Source organism: Entelurus aequoreus, linkage group LG17 (assembly GCF_033978785.1).
Source record: "Entelurus aequoreus isolate RoL-2023_Sb linkage group LG17, RoL_Eaeq_v1.1, whole genome shotgun sequence".
NCBI classification, from domain to species: Eukaryota; Metazoa; Chordata; class Actinopteri; order Syngnathiformes; family Syngnathidae; genus Entelurus; species Entelurus aequoreus.
Window position 1 is genome coordinate 44,274,823 of NC_084747.1, and position 21,029 is coordinate 44,295,851.

General features: G+C 37.1%; 1 protein-coding gene across 3 annotated transcripts in view; it reads right to left on the reverse strand.

Annotated features, from left to right (window-relative positions):
* dock8 (dedicator of cytokinesis 8) overlaps positions 1 to 21,029 on the reverse strand; it is a 173,447-nt gene that overhangs the window by 103,815 nt on the left and 48,603 nt on the right. For all 3 annotated transcript variants that reach the window (XM_062025731.1, XM_062025730.1, XM_062025732.1), the window contains 5 exons: positions 17,001 to 17,210; positions 15,341 to 15,426; positions 14,809 to 14,875; positions 1,463 to 1,612; positions 1,248 to 1,328 (listed from right to left, as the gene is read on the reverse strand). In XM_062025731.1, the coding sequence (XP_061881715.1) occupies positions 1,248 to 1,328; positions 1,463 to 1,612; positions 14,809 to 14,875; positions 15,341 to 15,426; positions 17,001 to 17,210 (594 nt within the window). The remainder of the gene's footprint in view (positions 1 to 1,247; positions 1,329 to 1,462; positions 1,613 to 14,808; positions 14,876 to 15,340; positions 15,427 to 17,000; positions 17,211 to 21,029) is intronic.

The window sequence follows — 21,029 nt, forward strand, 5'->3', positions numbered from 1 at the left end:
CACACGAAAGCCACCTTTGTATTTGTCTTCGTTGAATTCAAATAGTGTTTCTCACCTTCTTTATCAAAGTGCTGGTTCTCACAACTTTCTTTTGCCCCATTGTGACTTATTTTGTAGTTGAGACTGAGTTACGAACGTGTGTGGGATTCTTTAGTTGTTAACTTGCCGCAGATTGATACAAGGGCAAGGACGGAATATGAAGACCAGGTCAAACTTTTCATTTAAAACCGAATCATACAAAAAGCGGTGCATACGAAAAACGTTTGATATTGTTGAGGCTGGTCAGTTTAAAGTTAAAGTTAAAGTGCCAATGATTGTCACACACACACTACACTGCAAAAAGTCAGTGTTCAAAAACAAGAAAAGAAAATACAAAAATTAGGGGTATTTTATTTGAACTAAGCAAAATTATCTGCCAATAGAACAAGACAATTTGGCTTGTCAAGACTTTCCAAAACAAGTAAAATTAGCTAACCTCAATGAACCCAAAAATACCTTAAAATAAGTATATTCTCACTAATAACAACTGTACTACTATATGAGTACGTATTTTCTATTGTTTCATTGAAAATAAAACAGCAAAGTCCATTTGGCTGTCATCTGTTTTTAATATGAGACACAATTGTGTCAAAGTCATGATTTTTTGTTTCATGCTTGAAATAAGAAATGATTACCGGTACTTTAAAAAAGTAGTTTTATACTTGTGAGTGTTGATGACACAGCTTTGCAACAGTTGAAATTCTAGTTTCAAGCATGTTTTACTCAATATAGGTCATAAAATCTCAGCAACAAGCTGTAATATCTTACTGAGATCATTTAGGACCAAAACCCTTAAAACAAGTAAAACACTAACAGAAAATCTGCTTAGTGAGAAGAATTATCTTATCAGACAGAAAATAAGCAAATATCACCCTTATTTGAGATATTTAGTCTTACTTAGATTTCAGTTTTTGCAGTGTAGGTGCGGTGAAATTATCCTCTGCATTTGACCCATCCCCACAGGGGAGCAGTGAGCAGCAGCGGTGGCCGCGCCCGGGAATCATTTGGTGATTTGTCCCCCAATTCCAACCCTTGATGCAGAGTGCCAAGCAGGGAGGTAATGGGTCCAATTTTATAGTCTTTGGTATGACTCGGCCGGGGTTTGAACTCACGACCTACCGATCTCAGGGCGGACACTTTAACCACAAGGCCACTGTATACACTAACAGCATACAGTATAGCATTTATATACTCATTTTCAGGATTACCTTTGAAGAGTCACAGTCCCTCATCGTCACGTATGGCTCCGCACAGTCACTGATTTCGCCTTGCTGGAGGACTTTTTCAATCTGGACCAAAGACAGAAAGTCAATTACATCAACTCCATCCACTACTTGAGTGCTGAAGTGAATATACATTAAACATGTACTCTACAGAGAATTGCTGCTGCAGCAAGTTCCAACAAAATTCCATTCTACTTTACCTTGATGACAAGATAAATGTCTGGGGAAGGATAAGTGATGGAGAAGATGGCCGACCTGGCCAGCGAGGAGGGATCCACGTGAGGAGTGTGTGATCTCAGGAGGTTTTTAAACTGCTCTGAGTTTAGGTCACAGTAAAAGTTCTCTGATATCTGAAAAAAGAGGATAGAGCATCTCACTAATAAGATACTTTAAGGAATTAACTTTTTGTTGATTTTGCCCGTCATCTGCAATCCACATGTGAGACAAGGACACACGTTTTACCCTTTTCTGTGCACTCTCACACGAAGTGGCTAACCATGCCGGTAATGGGGCTTCACCTATTCTGCCTATAAAAGTACCATTTTGCTTTTCACTTGCGAAGAGCCTAAACCGGGGGTCGGCAACACGCGGCTCTAGAGGCTCCCTGGGGCTTTTTCAAAGATGTGTTAAAATGAAAAAAAGAGAAAAAAAAAAGTTTTTGTTTTACTATGGTTTCTGTCGGAGGACAAACATGACACAAACCTTCTTAATTGTTAGAAACCCCACTGTTTATATTAAACATAATTCACTGATGAGAGTATTTGGCGAGCGCCGTTTTGTCCTAGTAATTTCAGCGGTCCGTTTACATGTACAACTTTCTCCTACGGTACCAGAGAAAGACGTGTTTTATGCCACTCCTTCTTTGTCTCATTTTGTCCACCAAACTTTTTATGCTGTATGTGAATGCACAAAGGTTAGCTTTGTTGATGTTACTGACTTGTGTTGATTGCTAATCAGGCATATTTGGTCAATGCATGACAGCAAGCTAATCGGTGCTAACATGCTAAACAGGCTAGCTTTATGTACATATTGCATCATTATGCCTCACTTGTAGGTATATTTGAGCTCATTTAATTTCCTTTACTTTTATCCTCTTTGTATATACTTTATATTTGCATGTCTCATGACGCATTATCTGTATGTAATATTGCCTGCATTTCTCATAGTTGACAACAATGTACCATGTTGTTCCAGACCACAGCAAACGTTACCCAGCTTGCAAAGATTGTAATAAATCCATTAGAAGAAGACAGCCTGCCGTTTCCTTAAACTTGGACACACATCTATACATTTGGCCATTCTGAGCCAGTAATTTCTAGAAGTTATCTCATTCTGTGAGAAACCTCCATTTTACTAATGATTTCCAATGTTGCAAAAATGTGTAGAATAAAAATTTAAATACAACATTTGTGTCAACGAAGATTTGCGGCAGCCTTTGATAGTAGGCTGATGTAGACACTTGCATCATGTGTTGCCTTCATTGTAACACTTATGTAAGGCTTTTAATTTTTGACTGATTTTTTTTGGTCCAATATGGCTCTTTCAACCTTTTGGGTTGCCAACCCCTGGCCTAAACTGATGTCCAATGGGACTTCCTATTTTAAACTTAAATTAAAATGTTGCCAAATATACAATCTGCATTGGATCCGGTTTGCCAATAATGTTTCTGATGTCAGAAGTTGGCAGTTAGGTGACAGCTGATTCGCCAGAATATGATTAAAATGTTTAAGGATACAAAAACATTTTTAGAGTTTTAGTAGTCGTTGTATCAGAATTTTTTTAATCAATAGCTATTTAATATTTTTTAATATATAGTAATACTAATGAATAATAAATAAAAACATTATTAATTAGTAATTAGAAATACATATATATATACTGATATATATATGTATATGTATATATATATATATATATATATATATATATATATATATATATATATATATATATATATATATATATATATATGTGTGTATGTTAATGTGTGTGTATATATAAAATACACACAGACACACACACATATATATGTATGTATACACACCATCCATCAATCCATTTTCTATACATTCACTGTACAAACATACATGTACACATTCTGTACGTATACAAGTACATACATACACTCATGCACATAATCACGTTTCTTTAAACATAAATTAACGTTGTTGCCCTAGGGGAAACTGGGTAACACATGGCACACTAACAAAGCTTAACCTATCGTTACTATAACAATCTACAAGGTTAATATAGGTTGCTTCTCTTTCTTCCCCTCCATTTTTCTGCATTATTTTGTATCTCAAGTTATCATTACGTATATGTATAGTTGCATTTGAACAACTATTGTTGATAATAGAGGTAAATTATTGGTATTGTTCATTATCAATAGCGCTATTTCTATTGGTATTTGTAATGCTCCATTTGTAGTGTAATAATGCTCATTGTCATTTCTGTATTATTATTTATTTCGTTAACGGCTTCTTTGCTATCAATTTTACCATCATATTTGTACATGTCGTATTTGCTGATGTTGCTCTATTGTTGTTATTGTTGTGTTTGCTGTCTCTCTGTCTTATCCCCCTCTTGTCTCCACAATTTCCCCCTCTGTCTTCCTTTTTTTCCCTCTTTCTATCCCCTCCTGCACCAAATGATAATACAAATACATTTAATAAAGTCAAATACAAATAAGGCAACAAGAGAAGTATCCTACACTTCTCTTTTGTAAAGTAAATCTGAACAGCCGATATGGGCATCGACATCAACTATATGATTTGCCTGAGAAGCTGGACAGGACAAAAAAAAAAAAAAATTCTACCGCTTGTCCCGTTCGGGGTCGCGGGGGGTGCTGGAGCCTATCTCAGTTGCATTTGGGCAGAAGGCGGGGTACACCCTGGACAAGTCGCCACCTCATCACAGGGCCAACACAGATAGACAGACAACAAATACAAATAGACGGAGTAGACATCGAAAGGGTAAAAGAAACCAGATTTTGGGGACTATTAATAGATGATAAAATTAACTGGAAATCTCACATACAAAATATACAACACAAGCTGGCAAAAACATTTCAATAATGAATAAAGCAAAATACGTCCTGGGCCAAAAATCACTTCATATTCTCTACTGCTTGCTAGTGTTACCATATCTGAGTTATTGTGCAGAAATATGGGGAAATAACTACAAATGTGCGCTACATTTGTTAACCGTGTTACAAAAAAGATCAATTAGACTGATACATAATGTTGGATATAGAGAACACACAAACACTTTATTTATTGAGTCAAAAATATTAAAGTTTGACGATTTGGTAAAATTTGCAAACAGCTAAAATGATGTACAAAGCAAACTATAACCTGCTACCAAAGAATGTACAACAATTCTTCTCAACTAAAGAGGAGAAATATAACCTTAGAGGAAAATCTCATTTAAAACATTTGTATGCACGTACAACACTTAAGACCTTTAGCATATCAGTATGTGGAATTAAATTATGGAATGGATTAAGTAAAGAAGTTAAACATTGTACTCATATGATCCAGTTTAAGAGGTTGTTCAAATTAATAGTGCTTACAAAGTACAAAGAAGAAGAATTATGAGAAATACGTTCAACTTTATTGAAAATAAGATATTCTTCATCTCAGTATGTTAATAATGACTGACTTAATTATATATTACAAAACTGTTGTATTACTCATTCACGGATGTCATTTTACTATAAAAAAGTCAGTAAAAGAATGTATATATTTGTAAACGCTCTGAAGTGGGAAAGGGGTAGGATTAAATAAGCTTTGCTTCTTCCTACTCCTTTTCGGACATGATGTAAAGTGAAATGATATGAAATTGAGTGATGTATTATGCTGTAAGTGTGTTCATAATCAAAATAAACTGAAGAAAGAAAAAAAAAAAAAACACTCACTCACATTCACACACTATGGCCAATTTAGTATTACCAATCAACCTATCTCCAGGTGCATGTCTTTGAAGATGGGAGGAAGCCGGAGTACCCGGAGGGAACCCACGCAGTCACGGGGTTCACACACACACATATATAAATATATACTGTATATATTTTACATATAATATTTTTTGACATTAGTTTAAATAGTAAAAAATAGTATAAAATGTAAAACCACAAAACATGACTTCTAATAAATGCATGGTTGTAGACATCCCAAATGTACACTACCTATCATTAATAGGTTCCCATAATAAGGTGTGCTTAAAAGAAAAATATCATAACATTAGATACAATTTTTGGCCCACGCCGACATTTTAAGGACTGTTCTAAACATTTCAATGAGATTGAAAAATAAACAGTGACCTTCTTGTAACCATTTCCAAAGAAGAAGTATGCATGAATGGAAATATTTGAAAGTATTTGAAATGATGTGATTCCGTGGACTCTGGTTGCAATGCAAACCACTGAAATATTATCACCTCAGCCTCAGGCTATGAACAAAGCCATATGTGTGGGTCATGTGATCCTTGTGATTCTCTGGATGGACTACGCTGCACCACAGCAGACTTGTGCGGTTAGCCAAAAATGTCCCAGATGTCTAAACAACATCGGTGAATCAGATGACATGCTTGGTTCTGTCACTGTTGGTTCTGATTGAAACCTCATGTTGATAATAGTCCAGCCTGCAGGAAGCCAAATGGAAGAGAGACAGATGTGTTCCCTTTGAGGAGTGAAAGTTCACTACAGGGTGTGGTCACCGTATTATCGTCAGTCTTCTGCTGCTAAGGCGTTAAAAACAAGAGGGCTATTGTTCCGAGCTCATGCTTAATTACAAATGTATTCACTCGTGGAAGTCAGCCTTTTAACTACAAAATAGATATGGGATTTAATTGCAACGTGATATGTGGGACAGCAGGTCCGTGGCATGTTTGGAGGTCCCCGATGAAAAACACTTGCGTTCAAATTGCAACATTTTGCATTATTATGTGGCATTTTTCCATGCATCTTCATAGCTTCTTTGTTCTGCATCTCTGTATCAGCATTGAACTGTATTTGCATGAGAGGCTGTCTTCAAACAAGCTCACCAGTCAGTAGAACACCCCTGAGGTTGTTCTACTAACATGCCTCTCTCGTTCACAAATGTCATAGTTTGATTAATATGCATGATGTCATGGACACGTCAGCATCCCTCGCAAAATCTCAGTGCTGCGTGCATCAATTCATTCATTCACAAGTAAGCCTCTGCTTGGGTCAAACCCTGTGCGTGCACCTATCCTGACCGTGATTAATAACGAGAGAATTATGTGGATTTATACAAACATCTGTTCCAGATTTCACAGATGCCAAACGACAACAAAACTGCTGTGAGCTGAAAAACAAACATGAGGCTGAGAATTCTCATGAGGCAAACAAGAGAAGAAGAAGAAGAAGGGATGCAGGGAAACAACATACACTGCAAAAACTGAAATCTAAGTAAGATTAAATATCTCAAATAAGGGTGATATTTGCTTATTTTCTGTCTGATAAGATCATTCTTCTCACTAAGCAGATTTTATGTTAGAGTATTTTACTTGTATTAAGGATTTTGGTCCTAAATTATCTCAGTAAGATATTACAGCTTGTTGCTGAGATTTTATGACCTATATTGAGTAAAACATGCTTGAAACTAGAATATCAACTGTTGCAAAGCTGTGCCGTCAACACTCACAGGTATAAAACTACTTTTTTAAAGTAATAGTTTCTTACTTCAAGCATGAAAAAAAAAAAATCATGACTTTGACACAATTGTGTCTCATAATTAAAACAGATGACGGCCAAATGGACTTTGCTGTTTTATTTTCAATGAAACAATAGAAAATACGTACTCATATAGTAGTACAGTTGGCACAGTAAAGTAAACTGACATTTAAACATTTAACATGTGACATTTCTAATAATTTTGAACAGAAATAGTTCATGGACATTCAGATAAATTCTTCAAAATTACAATTAAAAAATTTTTTGCCGGGGGCCGGGCTGTATATATATGCGCACTAATTGACTGAAAGAGCATGCACTTGGCGCGATGATGTCATGTTATCGATGGAAAAATGCATTTTTAGATAATATGATTTGCCTGAGCGGCTAGGAGACCCCGAGAGTAACAAGTGGTTGCCTTGTTGTCTTTCCATTAAGAACAATAAATTAGTTTTTAGTATAAGTTTGCTGGTTTCAAGAAATGTAATGTCGAGCGCATATCATTATGTCAAGATAATGGCACCAGCATTTACTTTATTTAAGAATATTTTTCAACATATTGAGCAAAAAGGTCTCATATTATTTTTTTCTACCAAGAAAAGTGCACTTGTTATTAGTGAGAATATTCTTATTTTAAGGTATTTTTGGGTTCATTGAAGTTAGCTAATTTTACTTGTTTTGGAAAGTCTTGACAAGCCAAATTGTCTTGTTCTATTGGCAGATAATTTTGCTTAGTTCAAATAAAATACCCCTCATTTTCGTATTTTTTCTTGTTTTTGAACACTGACTTTTTGCAGTGTAGAAGCAGCAGAAAATATAACATGGGTAGAAAAAGGGGAAACTAGTGAGGGGACAGGAAAGGGGAAATCTTAACGGGCCAAATGTTACGCAAAACAAAGCGTCCTAAAACACATTTCACAGCTCTTTAGCAGACAGTCTGTGCCCGGCGGACCTTTTGTGCTCTACAGAACATTGCATTAACCTCCATAAGGCTGCGGGTCACTGACTACCAGTTAGGAAAGGTAACTTTGAGTAAGCGATAATGTGACACTTCCAACTGTAAGAAAGACCATAATCCCTATGACCGCTAGTTTGCGACACAGACGTTCTCCATTTCAAGGTTTTACAGGAGACATAAGGGCTTTTTGCTCAAGGGCACACTATAAAGAGATGTCCTGGCTGGTCCACTGGTATTATAGACCACTACATCTTAGTAAAAGTTTGTACAAGAAAAATCTCATGATTCTTTAACAGCAACATTACCATTGATGCTAATGCTAACACAACATGACGGGTGACCAGGCTGGTGCATCAATATTATCGACTCTGAGTGTCCTGATTCAACTTTTTCACTTCCGATACGATACCAATATTGGAGCCTTGAGCATTGGCCGATAGTGATATGGTTCAGATACAATACCAGCACAAATCATACATACCGTATTTTTCGGACTGTAAGTCGCAGTTTTTTTCATAGTTTGGCCGGGGGTGCGACTTATACTCAGGAGCGAATTATGTGTGAAATTATTAACACATTACCGTAAAATATCAAATAATATTATTTAGCTCATTCATGTAAGAGACTAGACGTATAAGATTTCATGGGATTTAGTGATTAGGAGTGACAGATTGTTTGGTAAACGTATAGCATGTTCTATATGTTATAGTTATTTGAATGACTCTTACCATATTATGTTACGTTAACATACCAGGCACGTTCTCAGTTGGTTATTTATGCCTCATATAACGTACATTTATTCAGCCTGTTGTTCACTATTCTTTATTTATTTTAAATTGCCTTTCAAATGTATATTCTTGGTGTTGGGTTTTATCAAATAAATTTCCCCAAAAAATGTGACTTATACTCCAGTGCGACTTATATATGTTTTTTTCCTCCTTTATTATGCATTTTCGGCCGGTGCGACTTATACTCCGGAGCGACTTATTCTCCGAAAAATACAGTACTTGTATTATTTTTTAGTATGGAATATTAGAAATCAAGTGAAATCAGGCATGAAAAACACTAACCTGTTTATCAATAACCATCTGGAATAGATGTATGCTGTTTTTAAGATAAAGTAGAGAGGTAATAAGTTTTTTTGGCAACACCTAGTGGGCACAATAATTAATTAGGTTAAGCTCATGATGCACTAAGTTGAAAGATGTGGACACGTTTGTTACTGGATACTTTCTTATTCGCTTCTGTCTTGGAGACTTTGTGTCTGTAAGTCATAAGCAACTATAATTATTTGATACTTGTTTGTATTGACAAATGTGTTTTTTAGACTGCAGTATTGTTCAATTAAGGAAACTTATGACATATGTTTAGCTTGTGTGCTATTGTGTGCTTAGATGTTATGTAATACAGTTGCCAGTTAGCTTATAGTAGCCTATAGCCAACCATGTTTACGTTTTGTAAATGACTTCACTAAAATACAACAAAAGACCAACCTTGTGTTTTTGGACGACATTTAGATTAGGGGTGCAAAAAAAAAAAAATGTTCAAATGAATCGCGATTCTTATTTGTAACGATTCTTAATCATTTAAAGCATTTTTTGTTTTAATAAATCTGTGTTTTCCAGCCAGTAATCACATTGTTGATGTGCATGTCCATATCTGCTGTACAGATGTTCTTAAGAAAAGAGAAATTATGGTTACTTCTCTTGTTGCCTTATTTGCATTTAACTTTATTAAATGTTTGGGTAGAAACAAAAACAGTTTTTTTTAAGTAATATAGTGAAGTGAATTATATTTATATAGCGCTTTTTCTCTAGTGACTCAAAGCACTTTACATAGTGAAACCCAATATCTAAGTTACATTTAAACCAGTGTGGGTGGCACTGGGCGCAGGTGTGTAAAGCGTCTTGACCAAGGACACAACGGCAGTGGCGGAAGCGGGGATCGAACCTGGAACCCTCAAGTTGCCGGCACGGCCACTCTACCAATCGAGCTATAAATTTATCAGACCTGTTTATCTATTTTATGGAGGAATGTAGGTAATCGTAGAACTGGCTTTTTTTTTGTTCAAAGTATTGATTTTGAATCGAGAATCATTTGAATCGAAAATCGATTCTAAATCAAACAGTAACCCTTAAAAATCTAATTGTGTGGTGCCTAAAGATTCAGAGCCCTAATTTAGCTGTTGAGCTTTGCACAAGTAAATGCGCTGAAGGACTGCTTTTATTGGAGCACTTTTATCCATACTTGCCAACCTTGAGACCTCCGAATTCGGGAGATGGAGGACGTAGCGTCCCGGAAGAGTTAGTGCTGCAAGGGGTTCTGGGTATTTGTTCTGTTGTGTTTATGTTGTGTTACGGTGCGGATGTTCTGCCGAAATGTGTTTGTCATTCTTGTTTGGTGTGCGTTCACAGTGTGGAGCATATTTGAAACAGTGTTAAAGTTGTTTATACGTCCACCCTCAGTGTGACCTGTATGTCTGTTGATCAAGTATGCCTTGCATTCACTTGTGTGTGTGTAAAAGCCGCATATATTGTGTGACTGGGCCGGCACGTTGTTTGAATGGAGGAAAAGCGGACGTGACGACAGGTTGTAGAGGACGCTAAAGGCAGTGCCTTTAAGGCACGCCCCCAATACAGATATCAGACCAATATTCTATGTCAATACATCGGATTAGAATACCGCATTATAGACCGCTAAATTTAATATTTCATATCATTCTGAACAGTAAACAGGTTAACATGGATGAATGGACTCGACACAATAGTAGAAGTGGCCCTCTGGTCCACCAATATTATTGAGGTGAAACATGAATTCCAACATGTTCTGTGACATTGTGAAGTAGGGCACAATCATCTCCTCTTACTTTTGTGAGTGACTGTAATTCGTAAGAGCCAAACACACATCTTATAATACATACAGTATAACAGCCCTGCAGCTCATCTCATTAAGCGTGTTGTGTTGCCTTTCAGGTGGCTCCTATTCAAATAACAGTGCATCCCCTAATGGAAACATACGATTAATTCAACTTGTATTCCAGCTCAATATAGCAGGATTCCACATTATCAAACAAATACACTAATACTGATTGAATTCATTAGTTTTCTTCCACATGTTATTATAGTGTGGCATGTCTCTTGCACTACTGCACATCGTAAAGTACTCACATCAGCGAGGAATAGACTGTGACCTACAACATGTTTTAGCTCTATCACTACTAATACCGTGCAGTATTTTCCAAGCCAAGTACTTTGAGCCACGGTTGTTTGCTTGTTTTTGATGGATTGACTGAGCTGGATTTCTTTTTTTTCTGGGGGGGAAAAGGCCAGAAGGATTTAGCTTGTGCTTAACAACCAGTGGAGATAACTAAGAAATGTTTTTTTGCTAGGGGCCTTGGCCTCAGATGGAGTCAAAGTTATGCTGACAGCTTTATTATGGTCTAATGACTTATTTAAAGAGGAAATGTGTACTATTCGTAACTGAAAATAACAGCAACAAAAGCATTAAGATGATACATTTGGTTATAATACAGAGAATAACATCTGTTATTGCTGTGGCAACCCAGGAACAGTATTAGTTGTCTATAATAATTCTGCACTAGACAGGACACCTCTCATGTTGTGCAGTTTTCTTTTTAAATGATTGTACACTACAGAGAGTCTATAATATTATGGACCAGCCAGGACAGCCACCAAGTTGTGTTAGAGTTAGGAGTGTAACGATTGATCCATACATCGAGTTAAATTCCTAAATTTCAAGTATATCGATCTGTGCTCAACAAGTTTGCCTTTCGGAAGATAGGTGTCGACCCAAGATTGTTTTAAAAGGGAATCAATCTATTTTCTGTATACTAGAAAAAGGAAAACATTGGATTATTTATAGGGGAACTTTACCTTTTCTTGGAATTTTGCCTCTCTTTCACAAGAGACATGAACACATATATCTTTTTTTTTTAAATAGGATTTTAAAGAAAATAAAAAACACCTGGAAGATGCGACTCATAGTCAAAGCCCTCTATGACAACTTCAAAACCCTCCATTAACGTGTTGTGTACACACTGGAAGTCTATATATAATGTAGTAACAGATGCATTCATAACAATATGTAATATGTTCTACATTTACCGTATTTTGGTCATTTTAAATCATTTCCACGGCTGACTTCCTTGCATTGATTTCTGTTTCCATAGCAGCGCACATCCGACGTCCAGTGTGTTCCTACTTCCGAATACAAAAAGCTTGTGTGTCTTTTAATCATGGCATATTTGGTAACAGAAAATGAACATGACCATTTTTGGACAAATGAGGATTCACACCATTATCTTTATGAATCTGAATGAACAAATGATTAACTGCTGCTTCTAGAAGAGAGCATGAAGAAGAGGGTGAGACGTTGGAACAGACTGAAGCCGATAAGAGTGAGGTGAAATCGACTCGAAACTGCAAATGTGGAATTTGGAGACAAGCTATTTCGACATAAATGGCGTGCTTACCCCAAATAAACCATAAAAAATGTCCCCAGCCAGCTGGACAAAGAGACAACTGTGCATCGAGTCAGTCATGATACATGCTGCACGTCATGTGTGTATCATGACAGACAGCATACATTGTATAGGTAGCTGTGTACAAACAAAGCATTAAATGTGGGCTAATACTTTACAGATACTATAATATGACCGTTCATGTTTTTCAGTCAGTACAGATTGGTGTTCTATCGCAGTGTTGTGCATTAAAAACTCAACCACGTTTCGCGCTGACATAGAAGCTAGCTTATCTCTTGCCATATCGTATTTAGCTTTGCACGTTGATGTGTTACTATGCTAGAAAGAGTTCCTCAGTGTTCGCTCTTACAATAACAACGTTTAACAGTTAGGTTATTGTACAGATTACGGAACGTAAATTAAGTATCGGTGACGGTTTTTGAATGCATTTTTTAAGTGATTCAGCGGCAGAATTGATTGCTCCCATTAGCTGCATTGCTAGCTACCTATAACAAGCCAATTTTTAAATGTTAGAGTGCAAAAAATACCAAAAAAAAACTTCTGTCTTCTTGTCTCTCATAAGGATTGTGAATGATAGGCAAAATTCCCCAAAAAAGTGCAGTTCCCCTATGAGAACGGCAGACTTTATATGAAGTTCAGCACTTCTATTGATAAGGATGTTAAAGGTTAGGTCTATTTTGCCCGTCATCAAAACAAAAAGGCTGCGGTGGCTGAGAAAGGTCACAACAAAGGCAAACGCCACAAGACACTATCAATAATTACAACACAAAAACTTTCAGGTACAGCACAATAGCAAATGCCACAACTAATACAAACGACACAACACAATAATTTAAAGCCGCAACGCAACTTTAAACTGCAAAAGAGAAGTTAGCAAGTCAGACGATGCACGACTTCCGTAACACAACATGGCAGCCAAGGAGAAATCATTTAATTAGAAACAAATAAAAAGAGATGGATGAAAGAGGCTATGGAAATTAGGAAGCAAGGTGCCAACACCCTCAACAGGTATGAGGGGGCATACCGGCTTCCTCCGCGCCCCTGGGACGCTGTCCGTTATCACCGATGCCGGGAGCGGAGAACAGATACTGTATGGCCGGGTCGGGGAACTTAATTTAGCAGGTGAATCTATTGGTAAAATGTTGCTAGAATGTAGAAAATTTGAGCAGAAAGTGCTTCCTCTTGTTAATTCAACCTGAAGTGTTGGTTGCACTTAATTCAGTTCAACCTGCTGAAGTGTTGGTTGCACTTAATTCAAATAAAATGTTAATCCATTGGTCATTATTGTTGTCTACTTGCTTGTTTGCATCCATAATTCATTTATACATAAGTCCCTTACAAGAAATAAGAAGAGTATTGGAAACTTCATCTGCAGTGTCCATTATCCAGTATTTATTTCACAGTCACATAGGTTGATTTGTTTTTGCTAAAAAGTTACTGAATCGATTTCTACTCAATGAATCATATCAAATGAATCGTTCTAAAAAATAAGATCTTCCCTGACTTATAATGGCAACCATGAATATCGAATCAAATTGTTGATCAAATGAATTGCTACACCCCGAGTTAGCATCAAAGCTAAAGTTACTGTTCAAAATAATAGTTCTTGTACAAATCTTTGTTGCACTCTACAATTTTGTCCTGTCTGAACCGCAGCTCCTCCAGCACCCAGCAGCACTCGTGCACACCCAAACCATGATGCTACCACCTCTACGCATGATTTTAGACAAGACACAATTATCTTGTTATTTAGCTCTTATAACAATAATGGCTGTGTTGAGTCATTGTTAGATAGCAGATCTACTATTCTCTACAAGTTTTACAGTGAGTACTTTAAAGCACTGGTCCCCAACCACCGGGCCACGGCCCGGTACCGGTCCGTGGATCGATTGGTACCGGGCCGCACAAGAAATAAAAAATATATACTGTATATATATTTTTTTTAAATTTATTTTTTATTTTTATTTTTATTAAATCAACATAAAAAACACAAGATACACTTACAATTAGTGCACCAACCCAAAAAACCTCCCTCCCCCATTTACACTCAATCACACTCATTCGCACAAAAGGGTTGTTTCTTTCTGTTATTAATATTTCTGGTTCCTACATTATATATCAATATAGATCAATACAGTCTGCAGGGATACAGTCCGTAAGAACACATGATTGTATTTTTTTATGACAAAAAAACCCCAAAAAAACATACACCCCCCGCCCCGGTCCGTGGGACAAATTTTCTAGCGTTGACCGGTCCGCAGTTACAAAAAGGTTGGGGACCACTGCTTTAAAGTATAGTAATCTCCAAAGTATTGTTCCTTGAGAAGCTATAATAAGTTGATTGCTGGAATAAGGTGTATTCACTTTTGCGAGATACTATATATGTTCTTACCTTTTTCTTCTCTTTCAAGTCATACAAGGCCATGGTAGCAAATATAGGCTCAATGTCAATCTCGAACCTAAGGAGAAAAAAAACATTGGCCGTTCAGCAATAGCACGTGACTCAAAGGTTTAGACGTGTAATTGAGGTTTTGCCCTGTGCTATTCTTGTATTTCTTCTATTTTAGTTATTCATTTTAAGTCTTTCTTTGCTGTGTCTGGGAGGACTTTATTTACTGTATATGTGCTATGGGGGTTCAACCGCAAACCAGGAAATACATTCAACTAAAATATTTTCCACTTTCGTGGAGGAAAAGGTATATGAATGACACAAAATAAACAAACATGGTTTGAGAGGTGCAGTAAATTAGTGGCTAAAAAGCAGTGACCTCGTCATGTTTGGACGAGGCATTCAGGAATGCTCAATGTCGTCACCGTCCCTGCTTTACAACATCTTGATGCCGATACAACCGTCTGCCGCTTCTCTCTCTTGAAGGAGCCAGAAGAAAAGCTGCTAAAGTCATAGGAGAAAATGTATGACATACTTGATGGCCTGGGTTCGGATCAGGATGCGGTCTCCAGTGTGTTCTTTGGGGCAGTCTGGGATGGGCCGGATCTCTACTGCGTCTTCCTGGAATATGTCAGAGAAGACACATTATTTTTTAATTTGTGCAAGAAGAAAGGAAGTAGGTGTTCCATCTCCAAATAATAAAAACACATGACTTATTAATGAAGGGATGTGTCTGGGACCAAGGCAGAATTAACCTTTTGGTGCAGATCTGGATAAAGGTATTTTCTAAAATTTCTCACAGTGAAAACCTTAATATGTTTTCTTTCTTCTTCTGTACAAAAGTACACTTCATTCATTAACGGTGTTACAAAAAAGATCAGTTAGAATAATACATAATGTTGGATATAGAGAACATACAAAATCTTTATTTATTGAATCAAAAATACTGAAATTCCATGACATAGTGAATTTGCAAACAGCTAAAATTATACACAAAGCAAACTATAACCTGCTACCCATGAATATACAACAATTCTTCTCAAAAAAAGAGGAGAAATATAATCTTAGAGAAAAATGTAATTTAAAACATTTGTATGCACGTACAACACTTAAGACCTTCAGTATATCTGTATGTGGAATTAAATTATGGAATAGATTAAGCAAAGAAATCAAACAATGTACTAATATGATCCACTTCAAGAAACTCTTCAAACTTAAAGTGTTTACAAAGTACAAAGAAGAAGAACCATGATAAACATTCTGGATTTATTCCATCCATCCATTCTTTCATTCTCAAAATAATCTTACTTGTCTCATCATATGTAATATGACTTACTTCACCAATTATTATGTATTTATTTATTTTTATTGTGATTACTTATGGAGTATATTGTGAATAAATTGAGAACAGGAAGTGAACAAAAGTTTTAGCAACTGTTATGTAAAAGAAAAGGGGTAGGATTAAATAAACTCTGCTTCTTCCTACTCCTTTTCGAACATGTTGAAAAGAGAAACTGGAAATTGCGATGTATCATGTTGTATGCTTGCATGTTCGAAATAAACTCAAAGTCAACTCAACTCAACTCTGTATCTACAAAACCCAAAACCAGTGAAGTTGGCACGTTGTGTAAATGGTAAATAAAAACAGAACACAATGATTTGCAAATCCTTTTCAACCTATGTTCAATTGAATAGACTGCAAACGTTCAAACTGGTAAACTTTGTTATCTTGCGCAAATATTAGCTCATTTGGAATTTGAGGCCTGCATCATGTTTCAAAAAAGCTGGCACAAGTGGCAAAAAAGACTGAAAAAGTTGAGGAATGCTCATCAAACACTTATTTGGAACATCCCACAGGTGAACAGGCTAATTGGGAACAGGTGGGTGCCATTATTGGGTATAAATGCAGCTTCCATGAAATGCTCAGTCATTCACAAACAAGGACGGGGCGTTCAATTTGTGAAAAAATGCGTGAGCAAAAAAAAACAGTTTAAGAACAACATTTCTCAACGAGCTATTGCAAGGAATTTAGGGATTTCACCATCTACGGTCCGTAATATCACCAAAAGGTTCAGAGAATCTGGTGAAATCACTGCACCTAACATTGAATGCCCGTGACCTTCAATCCCTCAGGTGGTACTGCATCAAAAAGCGACATCAGTGTGTAATTGGATAAGGCAGTTTTAAGACCTTACCTCATCAGCGGGTGGATACAGTGCAAAAAGCTCGGGGTGTCGGTTTCCCTGCCGAGCATCCTGGTTGAAGCGGTCCAGCTCCTCGTGACTGCTGAAGGCCAGCAGGCTCTCCACCCTCTGGTCCGGAGTCAAACAGCGCAGGTTAAAGTCAGAGGAGGTCAGCGTGCGGCCAGAGTCATCATTCAGCACCGCTAGAGTCGGGGACTTGACCTGGGGTGTGGGCAACAGAAAGACAAAGGGTTAGAGGTTGGAGAGGATATAGAAAAGACAGAGGGAGGAGTGGAGCTGAAGTGGACAAATGTGTGGGATGGAGAGAATATAAAAAAACAATACAATGAAAGAGGCGACAGACTTTTCCTCAAAAAAAGGGGTTTGTCAAGTGTAAATCCCACTTCAGATTGGAAAGGCAGACTCTTGCTATTATGTTGTCAAGGATACAACAAACAGCTGACAGGCATCTAGGCAGTTCTGACAGTCATGACAGTGTTTTAGCCCTCGGACAATGTCTCCTGCCTGTTGTGTATGTGTTGTATGGTATGCTAAAGATAGTAAAGGGCTCTTTTCACTTACATTATATTCTACCTCATGTTATAGCCGGTATGTATAATTGAATCCTCAAAACGGAAGGGCAATAATGCCGCAAATAGACCACATTACAACATAGAGGTACCCAAGACAGCTGTCAATAACAATATCGATGCATTCTTAGCTGATGTAATTAGATACGCGCATGTAGATGAGTGGCTAACGAGATTAGAGGGACATTACCGTGGCTTTTTGACACTCAAACGCTATCAGCTTCCAAATGAGTATGTTCTGGAAAGACCAACAAATGTGATGAGAAAGTGAAAATATCTCTGGAATAAAGTCATTATGTTTATGAGAAAAACAGTCATTACTTTATCACTATTTTGGGGTAATAACAGAATAATATTCAGAGAAAAAACGAAAAATACTACACTATAATAATGATATTTGTAAAGGCAGAAAAACGTTCTTCTAATCCATGCATTTTATAATATAACACAATATGTATTATTATTTCTATTTATTTTATATATATGTTATATTTTCTATTTTATTATTTATACTAGTAGTAGTAGTAGTATTTGTATGACTTTATTATTTAAAAATATTTTAATTGAAATATATACTTAACATTGTATTTGATTTATAATTAGAAATGTTACATTTGTATTTTAATTTTTATAAATATTTTTAAAAATTAATTTTATATATAGTTTTCATTTTAATAAGTAAAATGTATGATATTATTAGTATGATTATCAAACACGAATGTCTCGCTCCTCTCTCTGGGTAAATATCTAAGATCAGCCGATCAGCTGCTACTGACGGTCCCTGACACAAGGCTGCAGCTCAGAGGTGACAGAGCTTTCGCCGCTGCTGCTCCCAAGCTCTGGAACGACCTACCTCTTCCTGTTTTTAAATCTCTCTTAAAAACATACTTTTATTCCATGGCTTTTAACACTGAGTGATATCCATCCTGCTATGGCGCCCCATAATATACCTGCTGTGAACCTGTTTTTATTTTTTTATGTTCTATTTATGTTAGTTATTTATTTTTTATCATGCTCTGTTTGTGTTGTGTTGTGTTGTGTTTGATCGTTTCTCTTGTGTTATCTTTTAACCTGCCCATTGTAAAGCACTTTGGCTACCCCTGTGGTAAATTTTTAAATGTGCTTTATAAATAAAGTTGATTTTATTTGATATATTTATTAGTACTGTTACTTTTTTTAAACATCACATTAATTATTATAATTCATTATTCAAAAATTAACTAACAAATCAGTGTGAATTATAGTCAAAAAATTACTGTAAACACTTCTCAATATGATGCAGTACTTGTATTGGACCTCATTAGACTGTGTAGGCAGGCAAGTATTAATTAGTAAGCCCCGTTAGTCATTAGGCTTAATTTGAATGAACTAACTAGGCATCCGCTGCCCACCAGTTGGATGTCTCTCAGGGTGGTAGTAGCAAAGCCGTATGGAATTACTTATTAGTCTCCAGTACAGCACTTTAGGGTACAACCATGCTGCTCTCAGGCTGGATCTGTTTTTGGGCGAACGACCCTCTAGCCTTGCCCCTCTACTGTCCTTGTCTCTTTCAGTCCAGACACACATCAATCAAAACCCGGGCATGGACTGTCCGGGCATCACACCATTATCCAGAGGGCTGGGGTAGCGGACCAGTCCAAACAGAAGAGAGCCATTACGCGCTGAAAGACAATAATACCGTTCTTCCCATCTCTGTCACGCGTTATCTGGCATGCACATCATGGGAACCTTGCCCCTACAATAAAGGTCCTTTGGTTTGGCATGATTAAACAGGACTGGCATGGGCAGGGTGACATAGGAAGCCTGTTTGGCCAGCTTTGTACACCAGAGAGCGGGGGTGTTCATCGCAAGGCTCCAGATTGGTTGGCGTGCCTGAGGCCTGCAGTTAAGTAATGGTCAATTTGAGACAAAAGAGAATGGGAACTTGGCTCCAAATGTTAGTTGTGGGCCAAGAAAGAGAGCTAGGAAGCAATTAAAAGTGGAGCGTTCACGAAAAACATTGTACACCCTGAATAGATCAGCTGGGCAGAATAAGACAGCAACAACGTCACTGTACTTTAAAAGTCACTCGATGATGCAAAGGTGACTTTTTAATGTTGTTCTAACAGTAATATGTGTCCTACCAAACGTGATCTTTTAATAACATCATGAAGGATAGATACTGTATGATACTTCCGCTGACCCATCCATAGCTAGATTTTTATACATTAAACAAATGAGGCTTTGATGTACATCTTGAAGGGGTCATAATATGCCATAACATCCATTCATTTTCTACCACTTGTCCCTTTCGGGGTTGCAGGGGGTGCTGGAGCCTATCTCAGCTGCATTCGGGCGGAAGGCGGGGCACACCCTGGACAAGTCGGGGTCATAATATGACTTTATTTAAAATATATATACATTTTTTCTGCATTCAAAACACTTCATTGTGGTCGACATAACATGTAAGTGTTTTTTGGTAAAAATTTAGCATCGATTATGTTTTACATAGCGCTTCCATGTCGAGTCTACTGACAGCTGTAAGTTTGAACTATACGCTACTTTGTAAAAGGAATTGATACAGTGGAAGATGCATGTGCATGTAAGAGACAGTCTGCCCCACAACAAGATGATAGAGAAAAATAAGGGACGTTGGTCCTGTTCACGCTGCAGACGAAATCTAAATTTTTCAGATTTTTTTGCTAGTCTAAATGTGTGTTACGGTGCAGATGTTCTCCCGAAATGTGTTTGTCATGCTTGTTTGGTGTGGGTTCACAGTGTGGCGCATATTTGTAACAGTGTTAAAGTTGTTTATACGGTCACACTCAGTGTGACCTGTATGGCTGTTGACCAAGTATGCATGGCATTCACTTGTTTGTGTGAAAAGCCGTAGATATTATGAGATTGGGCCGGCACGTAAAGGCCGTGCCTTTAAGGTTTATTGGCGTTCTTTACTTCTCCCTATGTCCGTGTACCACTCCATACAGCGGCGTTTTAAAAAGTTATGAATTTTACTTTTTGAAACAAATACCGATAATTTCCGATATCACATTTTAAAGCATTTTTCGGCCGATAATATCGGCAGTGCGATATTATCGGACAGCTCTAATAATTTGCCTCAAACATCGGAGCTGAAAGTTTGCTCATTTTGTCTTACTTTAGTAAATGGGCTAACTTAGCATGATGTTGCTGTTACCACGTGAGTGTAATGTTAGCATGTAGCTCACATAGCTATGCTAGAGTTGCTAACGTTTGTCTTGTCGTGTCCCATTACTTTAATGTTATGGTGATGTGTGTAATATGAATGACATCTATTACATTGGACAAGAGCAGAGTTACAATATGTAAAAGTAATTAAAGTACACTAACACAATGCAGCGGAGATAGGCTCCAGCAACCCCCGCGACCCCGAAAGGGACAAGCGGTAGAAAATGAATGGGTAACACAATAGTGCTTCTTGGAGCCACACATT